This window comes from Mauremys reevesii, unplaced genomic scaffold (assembly GCF_016161935.1).
Source record: "Mauremys reevesii isolate NIE-2019 unplaced genomic scaffold, ASM1616193v1 Contig103, whole genome shotgun sequence".
NCBI classification, from domain to species: Eukaryota; Metazoa; Chordata; order Testudines; family Geoemydidae; genus Mauremys; species Mauremys reevesii.
In genome coordinates this window covers 3,423-14,015 of record NW_024100720.1, presented here as the reverse complement: position 1 = coordinate 14,015, position 10,593 = coordinate 3,423, and the positions used below count along the sequence as shown (strand labels likewise).

At 46.5% G+C, this 10,593-nt stretch overlaps 1 gene segment (V, D, J or C); it reads left to right on the top strand.

Moving 5' to 3' along the window:
* Positions 1–6,343: 6,343 nt before the first annotated feature.
* LOC120392588 lies at positions 6,344–7,312 on the top strand. The segment is given in 2 exon segments: positions 6,344–6,421; positions 6,671–7,312. Coding segments are annotated over 2 exon segments (366 nt in total).
* The last annotated feature ends 3,281 nt before the right edge of the window (positions 7,313–10,593 follow it).

Here is a 10,593-nt window from a genome sequence, read left to right as displayed (position 1 = left end):
CTCTGAGAGGGAGGTGCTCAGGCCCCAGAGGAGCCACGCCACTTTAGCTCTGTCCAGGGCCACTCCTGCATGCGGCGCGTTGAGGCGCCAGGGGATGGGGAAGGCGGAGGAGCCTCCAAAATTCTCATGGGTGGGGCCTGCAGTCAGGGGCAAATTGCCCGACTTGCCTCCCCCGCCCGCCCCCCGACGGCCCTGCACTGCCGCCTTGTGAATCTCAAAATGGGGACCGCTTTGCTGAAATCATGGGCCCCTGTTTGATTCTAAGCTTTTCTATAGTGACTCTGTGCCCAGGTGATTGTGATTTTGTTCAAGCAGCTTGTCTCATTGCTAAATAAACCTTCTGGTCTCTCTCTAACACAGAAACCTTTGCCTTTAACTATCTTCCACCCCCACCCCCCCGGACTCACTGCTTTCATGTCTGCTGATGGGAACAAGTTTTCTCTTTGGAAATTCTCAGCATTTTTGTACTTTGGAGGATAATGATTATTTTATTAATAAGATGCATCTGACCTTGAAAATTGAAGAGGTGTCTCTCCAGGACTCCTCCGTGAACTACCGTGTTATCAGACCCACTGTGGAGTAGGGTAATAGCTGTACCTGTACAAAAGTGAAAGATTGCTCAGGGCAACATAGAGTGGAAGGCACTCTGTTTTTCCACTTGACAATTTTTTTTGGTCTAAATTTGATTCCATTCTGGTGGTCCGCCTATAGGTGGATCTTGTCTAGTTGCACTGGAAATTTTTTTGCTCTTTTGATTTAAATAAAAATACGTTTGAATTACTGAAGCCCTAAGGTCAGTAAGAACATAAAAACTGCCATACCTGGTTAGATCAAAGGTCCATTTAGATCAGTGTCTTGTCTTCTGAAAATGTCCATGCCATGTGCTGCAGAGGGAATGAACAGAACAGGTGATCATCACATGATCCATTCCTTGTCCCCATTCCCAGATACTGGCAGAGGCTAGGGACCCCAGCCCTGCCCATCCTGGCTAATAGCCATTGTTGGACCTATCCTCCATGAACTTATCTAGTTCTTTTTGAATGCTGTTATAGTCTTGGCCTTCAAAAACATCCTCTGGCAAGGAGTTCCACAGGCTGACTAGATCTCAGTTTTTATCTTCTGGGTGCCATTGTCATCATCATCATCATCAAGTCCCAACTGTGTGGTAGATAGGAAATGCTTGGTCTCAGAGTTTTAAGATGATTTGGGGGTTTGGACACCAGATTCCCATTAAAATGAGCACAGACTGATATAACAGATTTTTAAACCAGAAGGCACCTGTCTGATTATCTAGGCTGACTCCTGCATAGCACAGGTCAGATAATGTAATTCCACAATTCCAACTTTAAGGATAACATTTTCAAAAATGCCTTTTAAAAATGGGACTTAGTCACTTAGGTGCTTTTGAAAAATTGGCCACAATTTCTAAGTTACTTATATGGGCCCCATCATTTTAGCACCTCACAACCTTTAATGTATTTATTTTCACATCACTTATGTGATATAGGGCAGGGCCACTATCTCCATTTTAGGGATGGGGACCTGAAGCACAGAGAGGCTAATAAGTCACCCACTCAAGGTGACACAGACAGTGTTGGGTAGAGCAGGAACTAGATCTCCCAGATTCTAGGCTCCTGGCCTAACCACTGGCCCATCTTTCCTCTCAAAACTTCTTATCAAACTTATCCTTGAGTTACAATATGTGCAGACGAGCAACTTTCCCCCCACCCTCCAAAGCCCAGCTGAGAGGTGGGAGAGGGGAGGGCAATAGCAGCTGCTGCTAGAGTAGCAATACCTGGCTATAGGTTAAAAAATACCTACTCCTCACATCAGTATTTCTCCTAATACTGTGTCCTTTAATGAACCACTTGTAATTAGGGCTAGGATTTTCAAATGAGTTAAGCACTCAGTTTCCTTGGAAAATTCCAGTGAAATTCAGCTCCCTTAGGCCCTTTTGAATATCCCAGCCCTAATCACCAACCAAGAAACATAACAAACACAGAGTATTCAAACAAGCCTGAAATGTGTACCAGAAGGATATTGAATAATGACTGTACAAAGATAGTGAAAAGAAGTTTTATAAAATGAGCTAAGCTATCGCTTTCCACAGCTCCGAAAAAAACGTGTATGAATAATCACAGGTTTCCAAAAGTCTCTGCTGGAGAAACATCACAACTGAAATTCCATGTGCATTTCCTTCCTGGCTGATCTCTGATAGTTATATAGATTGCTATGGCTATCTACTAGAGGGCTTTCAGACCTACTCCATTAACTATATTTGACTTTGTATTTTGTTGATTTCTCTGATACTTTTTTTTTAATTTATAAATGAAAATATTCCAATCTCCTAGAACGGGAAGGGACTTTGAAAGGTCATTGAGTCCAGCCCCCTCTGCCTTCACTAGCAGGACTAAATATTGTTTTTCTTTTTAATCGCAGTTCCCTAAATGGAACCGTCAAGGATTGAACTCACAACGCTGGGTTTAACAAGTCAATGCGCAAACCACTGAGCCATCCTTCTCCGCTATCAAAGGGCAGGAAAGAAATAGAAGATGGGCTTACAGGAAAAGCAGGGCTCCTCTTTACCTCAAGCAGAATAATTAAAAATAGAAAAAACAAACAAACTAACACAAGCGGAAGAAATCTTCTCTTGCTTGCTACAGACACAGAGTAACCACGAGGTTAATTTGAAGTTGCAGCACGCTGTGTTTAGTTGTACAGCTCTATATTCTACTTTTGTTATCAGGTGAGGTCAATGTTTGTGTTTTTCTTTATGAATGAATACAAGTATGAAAGTCGAAATGTGTTTTAAAGGCCACGCAGCTTCAGCTCTTAACATATTTAGGGTGAAAACGAAAATCCCTGAACTATGAAATTGAATATCGTGGTATTTAGGGAAGAAATTTATCCTCCTTTTACGAAGAGACACGCCGTTTAATATGAAGAAAAATGCCATTCTGTATTAGGGCTGGGATTTACAAAGCTGTCTATCAGATTTGGACAGCCAGATCAAATTAATATTAAAACATCTGAATCTATTTGGCAGCTTTGAAAATCTCCGCTTGAGCTTTTCTAAAAAATGATGGAGAAAAAATACAGAGATAGACAAATAAATATATATTACAGAACGGGGAAGGATAGATAGATAGACCACATCTATTGGAAAACCCTTTGAGATTCTCAGTTGACAGCAGACACAGCTGTGCTAATTTTATAGTGAATTTGCATCTACTGTTTTTTGCTGGATCTAGTACCTATAAGAACAGTGTCACCCAGAGACAATGGAAGCTGACAGGGGTACAAATTGACTCTGTCACTCTGGGCTGTACTTTCTCTACTGAATATGCAGGTTATGATATATACTGGTATAAACAGGACAGCAGCGGGCAGACGAAGTACCTCTTCCCAAGGTCTGCTGGAACCGAGCACAACGGGGCTGGGAGTCGGTTGTTACGGGATTTCAGGCGAGTCGAAAAATACGTGGGTCTGAGAATTGCGGTGTTAGAACTGAAAAATTAGTCGATGTGTTTCTGAGAGGGCCTTAGATTACCACGGCGGGTGGGTTAATAGAGGGGCTTTTACAAAATCCAGTGCTCACTTTTTTCTTGACTCGGAGACAAAACTGCGCAGACAGAAATCCGTGTAAAGAGACACCGCAAGCCACAAGCAGGGGTTTGAATCAAACGATGCAGGGTGTGACTGAAACCGCACGGGCACTAACTGTGTGGAAATGTTACCCTTTTCCAGGAACCATCCCCCTACTTCTCCCAAAACACCCAGAACCTCATGAGCCCGATGTCAGTACCTGTCACACCGCAATTCCATGAATAGCTCCGTCTGCTTTGGGGCCAGACCCCAGCAGGTAGGAATCAGACCTCGCTCCAGTAGCGTAAATGGGGCAAAGTATCAGCTGGTGCAAATCAAGGTTGCTCCATTGGATTCAATGGGCCAGACCCCAACTGGCGTAAATCAGCTGCCTCGCCATTGGAGTCAATGGCCCAAATCCCCAGGTCTTGAATCAATTAGCTTAATTTTGCTTCACTCTGGAGAAAGATCCCGCACACAATGTTTCGCTGGGCTGTGAGGAGGGAGGGTCCTGACTAGACTTTTTTTTTTTTGGTGTTAGCTTTTTTCAAAAGTAAAACCCTGGTCGACCTTGTGATTCTTGCTGAGCTCTTGTCTTCGAAGACGAGACAGAACTAAATTGCTTCTACTGAGTTACTGAAGCGATCTGGAGGTTAGAAAGGTGTCACGTGACAGGAACAAGCCGAATCCACCATGAGCAGGGTAAACGCTACCGGAGGGTATTAGCTGTTACATGGTGAGGGAAACAGCCTTTAACTGGGGTCTATAGGAGAGGACGAAATGGTCTTGCCACAGATTTAATTTCTCTGGTTTGATTCTGTGAGAGAAACTTCACCATAAGATTCTATTCTATCCAGGTTCCTGTATTCACCCATCATTATGGTGACTTTCGCCCCCTGAAGATCTGGAAACAATATATTTAACCACGAAGGCTCCAGAAATCTTGATTTGGACAGCAACAGCATTTCTATCTTTGAGTAAGTGTCCGCTAAAAAGGGAAACGAAAGTTAACTTCTGTTACCTCATGGGTTTGAAAAGGGGGAAACTGGAAGCTAGAATTCCTGGGTTCTGTTCATAGCCCAGGGAGGAGAGCAGCGGTTTAGCAGGTTAAAAGAAGGGGTCTGAGCTTTTCGTCCCACTTCTGGGACAGGAGGAGAGTCTAGTGGTTGAGAGCAGTTAGACTGAGCATCAGGACTCCTGGGTCCAATGGCCAGTGCTGAGTGGGGATCATGCTGTAGTGGGTAGAGCATGGACGATTAGGACTCAGGACTCCGAGGTTCCATTCCTAACTTCACTGCTGCCTTACCTAGAGCGTGAGGCAAACCCAACCCTCAGTCTGTGCCTGCGTCATTCTCTTTGTACAAGATGCGTAAAAACAATCTTTCCATGTCTGGGAGGCCCTGAGTCCTAAAAGGCTTCTGTTCTCCTCACACGAGACTGGATGTAAATGTGCAATAGTTTTACATGCTTAATTATGGTGAACTTTTTCCTCTTTCCTTCCCTGCAGGTTCCAGCCAGGGACAAGGCAGTGTCACACAAACACAAGGGGGGAGGGATAGCTCAGTGGTTTGAGCATTGTAAGCTCAATCCTTGAGGGCCATCTGGGGCAAAATTGGTCCTGCTAGTGAAGGCAGGGGGCTGGACTCAATGACATTTCAAGGTTCCTTCCAGTTCTAGGAGATTGGGGTATATCTCCAATTATTACCTTACCTAAGGGCAGCTGGCAAAGTTGGGGGGTCAGACTGTCACCCTGGAGTGTACTTTCTGCACTGGATACCAGTATTATTACTTATTTTGGTACAGACAGCAATGATCAGGGGCAATGGATTTCCTCTTCCAAATATTTCAGAATAACGCTAAAAAGAATGGAGCCAGGAGAAGGTTTTCTGCAGAATTCAGGAAATCCTCAAAATTCTTCACTTTGATCATTAAAGAGCTAGAGCCGACGGACTCGGCGATGTATTTCTATGCTCTGTGGGAAGACACTGAGGCGTTTAATAGAGAGCCCTGTACAAAAAACCACCCCCTGGGCTTTATCATCATGAGAAAAACAACTGCAGAGTAGAATTCCCAGGCAACAGACAGATGGTTAAACCAGATGATGGGGCTGGTATAAACCACACGAATTGACACCCATGGAGATTTATGGCCCTAATTCACCATTGTGTTACTTCAGATTAATGTCACTTTACCCACTCTGGGTCTGCTCCTCAGCTGCGGTGAATCACTGTGTGGCAGAGGAGTCAGCTGGGCCAGGTCCACCACAGGTCTCAATCAGCTGTACTTCCATTGGGGCTGGATTCCCCCAGCTAGAGTAAACCAGCATGGGGCCAATGGGACAGATACACAAAGACACAGCACACAGAAGCATGCAGACACACGTGCACGTGCAAACACAAACAATAGAGACAGATAGAAACACACCCACACTCACAAAACCAGCACACACAACACAGAGCTTAAGTCTTCCCACAATGTATTTAATTCAATTCTCACCACGTAGCAACAAGAAGGACAATAAAAAGGAAAAATGAATCAGAAAAAACGACACAAAGCCAGAAACCGACCGTCCAGGAAATGCAGAGGAAGGAATTTGTCCCACGAGTTCTCACCTGCGCTTCAGTTGCAGAACCCAGCCCGTTTCCTGTGTCTGTTACGCATTTCCTGAATCCCTCCTCTTCTGCTAGGCCGGTCTAGCACTAACCTCTCCCAGTCCTTCCGAGAAGTTGCCTTTAAATTCTTCTCGCAGCGACCACTCCAGCTTGTCTGGCTCCAGCTGTCTGAGGCACCATGGAGACGCGTTTCATTCTCCACCTTTGGATCTTTAACCTACTAGGTAACCGGGCTCTGGGTTTTTGAAGAAACGTCATGGAATTCGGCTCCCAACTCCCGTTCTACCCAGAATCAGAAACCAGATCCTAACCCTGACCCAGATCTGAACGCCCCTGCTAGCTTTAACCTTAATTTTTGCGCTAACCTTAATTTGTTCGAAATCAGGCGGATAAATCCATGGGCTATTTTAAAATTCACAGCCTAGACCTGCCAACGCACCTGGCTGTCCTTGAACGTGAGTGTCTCGTTGCAGGTGCGGTGCTGGGTGACTCGATCCGGTCCAATGAACCCGCGGTGTCCAGATCACAAGGCGACACCGTGACCCTCAGCTGTTCTTATGAAACCAGCTACACTTCCGGTGTCTATCTCTACTGGTACCGCCAGTACCCGAACCGAGCCCCGCAGTACATCCTCCTGAGAGGAGCAAAAGGAAACACGTTCAGTGATACTGCAGATTTTGCCCAGGAGAGGTTTTCTTCGCAGGCGAACGACACCTCCACAGTTCTGAACATCACAGCCCTGGAGCTGGCAGACACAGCGGTGTATCTCTGCGCCCTGCGTCTGGCACAGTGACAGAGCCACACAGCAGAGCTGAACAAAAACCTCCCAGCCCTGCTGCAGGGGATGCCACAGGCCTTAAAACGGGCTGCAGCGCCTTGAAACAGCCTGAGTACTGACGCTGCTTAAAATACATCTCCTCCTAACAGTTACAGGTTTCTGTAAAGAGCTAATTTAAACACAATCCTTGGATAATATAATGGGCCTGATCTTTAATTAGGAAACTATTAATACCTATTTTCTTAGCTGACGAGATGAGCTGTTCTGTGTTGCGTGGGGGAAAAGCATTTGTAGTAAAACAAGGGTTAAAGGTAAGTACAAATGTAGATGAAGTGACATTGTTGAAAATACAAATTGAGATAAAATGCGAATGAAAACATACCTTTACACATGGACAATGAACCGTTAAATTGCTCATTTATGTTGAAATGGGGGTTAAAAACGAGAGTTAAAATACTGGGAAATAATTGAAATACCCGGTTTTGAGTGGTGGGGTAAATCTGCAGTTACCAACTCTCCCAGAGTCAAATCAATGCTCCTGTTGAGAGACATTTGCATTTTGGGTAGATTTGTTTGGAAACTATTTAATTGCAAGACACTTTCCCCAAGACCTCTCAGAGTTGGTTAGACAACTCCCACCTTTCATGGTCTCTGTATGTGTATCTATATCTCCTCAATACATGTTCCATTCCATGCATCCGAAGTGAACCGTGAACGCTAAAATCCTGTGGTACGTGGTAAAGTCATGACAAAGCACCGCCATCTGCTGGTTGGAAATATAAACACAGGTTGTCGTTGGAAACCCTTCCACGCGGTGCCTTGGGTTTCACTCAGGCTGCCGGCAAAGGCAGCAGAGGAAAGACGAACATGATTTTAAATAATTCTTTCAGGAGTTCTGGCTGGGCATTTCAAAGGAGGGTAATGGAGTTGGGCGCCTCATCCCATTACATTTGTTGTGATAATCCCAGACGTTATTGCCGGCAAACATATTCATGCCGCATCCCACTGATACCTGGGTGCGTCAAAAAATCTCAACAGTCCCTCCATGAGTTAGAAAAAATCCTCCCTATTTTACAGCTAGGGAAACTGAGGCATAGAGGAGGAGGATTACACATCGTCACACACACACACAGTCTGTGGCAGAGCTGGTCTCTGAATCCCAGAGCAGACCCTTGTCCACAAGCCCATCCCTCTCCCGTTAAGAACACTAATATCTCAGCTGCAGGCTGACCTGAACCCACTGTGTTTCCTGCATCTGCGGAGAGTTCCCCAAAACTCCTCCCTCTTCTTCTCCGTCGGTTTCTACTTAATTTTCCAGAGTTGTAGCTGCCTTAGAGACGGGAATTTTATATTTGTCTGAGTCAGCGGCAGTAGCTGGGAGTTTGAAACTTGGTCGGTATAGATAGAAGATACTATGGAGACGCGTTTTATTCTCATAATTTGGATATTTCTCCTAGGAAACTGGGCTGGGATTTCAAAGAGGTCTCAGGAAACTAAACACTCAATTCCCATTGAACTGTAAACCTAACCCCACACTTAACCCTTACACAAGACTGTAACCAAAATGCGAATGCTACAACCTGACAGCTCACCCTCACCCTCACCACAACCCTAAACCCTCCTGACCTAGGGGTGTGAAGTACAGCCCCTCCACCCCAGTCTCTTCCTAGAGAACCTACAGTCTAAGGGGTGACTGCTCTGTCTCTGCCACTGAGCTGCTATATGAACTTGGGCAAGTCCTTTCTACTCTCTGTGCATGTTTCCCTCACATCCCCTTGTCTGCCTTTCCCTGCTGCACAGGCAATGTCTTAGGGGCAGGGAGCCTCTGTGGCGATCTGTTTTTAAAGCACCTGTCACGCTGCCTAGGGAGGCCTCTGCTGGAGTAATCACAATGCAGCATCAGCCTGTTCTGGAGATGGGACGCCAGAGCCAATGGATCGGCCAAGCCATTCTCGGATGGGATACACCTGAGGTAAAACCAGGCCTCGCCCCATATTCCTCACCTGCTGCTGCCCCCAGCGGCCATTCCACTCCAACCACCTTCAGCTGCATCAATCCGCGATTCATTGAAATCCTGTTTTCATTCGCTTCCTCATCTTTTATTTTTTTAAATCCCTGATACAATTTTCTGTGCCTGCTAGTGAGACAGGCTGGCGCATCGCCGTGTTACCCACTTCGGCCAGTGGCTTATAACCATCTTTTTGCTTCCTTGATGTCGGTGTGCGCCCGCTACATAAATATTGCTTAACCCAGGAGAGCAAAGCATAGAGGGAAACCCATGAATTTAGGACAGAGCCTTAACTGCTAGAAACCGGATCAGCTGCCCCGGATTTAAATGCTGCTCCGCTGATTTACATCAGCTATGGATCTGCCCATGGTCTCCAGTGGAACTGTGGCCAGTTTGCTCGGCTGGGAACCGGCCCAATGACTCTGATGGAACCCAATTAATCTGCACCAGTGGAGGACCAGGCCCAGTGCTCTCAGAAGGAAAACTTTCCCTCCCCCACCCACTTGAACAGGGTAAATGTACCGAGTTGCTTCCAGCCTGAAGGCCACCCCTAGAGGCTGAGCGGTGTCACAGCTTCATCTCATCCAGGTTCAGCTGCAGCCACTTCATTCTGCGGCTGAGTCCCTGACAATGAGCCTGGCCGCTTTGCTGCTGGTGCTGGCTCCAGGTATTCGAGGCTCTGCTCTGAGCAGGGAACCACGGGTTGGGATTTCAGGCGGTTGGGGAATGGCTTTTCTGAAAGAAAGGCGCTCCGATACCACGGGGATGGGCGCCCGTGGGTGGACAGATGGACAGTGCAGAGGGGAGGATGGGCAGAGGGAAGGGTGGCTGGATGGACAGGCAGACAGTACAGAGGGAAAGGTGGATTTTCGTTCGCTTGTTTTCTCCTTTGTCTGCACAGAGGTGCATGTATTTTCCTGTCACTCCTGAGCAAGAAAACCTGGACTAAAACCAACCTTCTCCCTCCAGGCGCGTTGGCCCAATACACGGTGACCCAGGAGCCGTCCCAGGTCGCTGCCAAGGAAGGAGAATCCATCCAGCTCAACTGCTCCTACACGGGCACTGAGTACAGCGTATTGGTACCGCCAGCCCCAGGGGCCAGCCAGTTCCTGGCGCTCCTGTCCTCTAGTCACAGAGACACCTGAGAGAATTTCACCATGAGCCTGGACACCAAAACCAAAAGCAGCTTCTTGTACCTGAACAGCAGCCGCCTGGAAGACTCTGCTGTGTTTCTGTGCGCGCTGAAGCACAGTGCCAGGTGATCACAGGCAGCCCGTCACAAAACCCTGGGTGGGGGCAGGGCACACGGACCCGAGAGAGGAGACAAGCAGAAGTTAGAACAGACCAGAGGATATGAGCACAGAAGAGAAGAAAGGAAAGTAGACCAGAGTCGGCGAGAGGCAATAAGAATAAATGGAACAGAAGAGAACACACGGGAACGGACCTGAACAGGAGCGATGTGAACAGAATAAAGGGAGAGAAGAGAAGAGGAGTCAGTAATTTAAGGAAGAAACTTGAAGAATCAGCTGGAAAATTATAGACATTTTCACCTCTTTTGTCTTCCCCAATTGCCTGGATCTGTGGTTTTATATGAAAAATGGCTTCCTTGT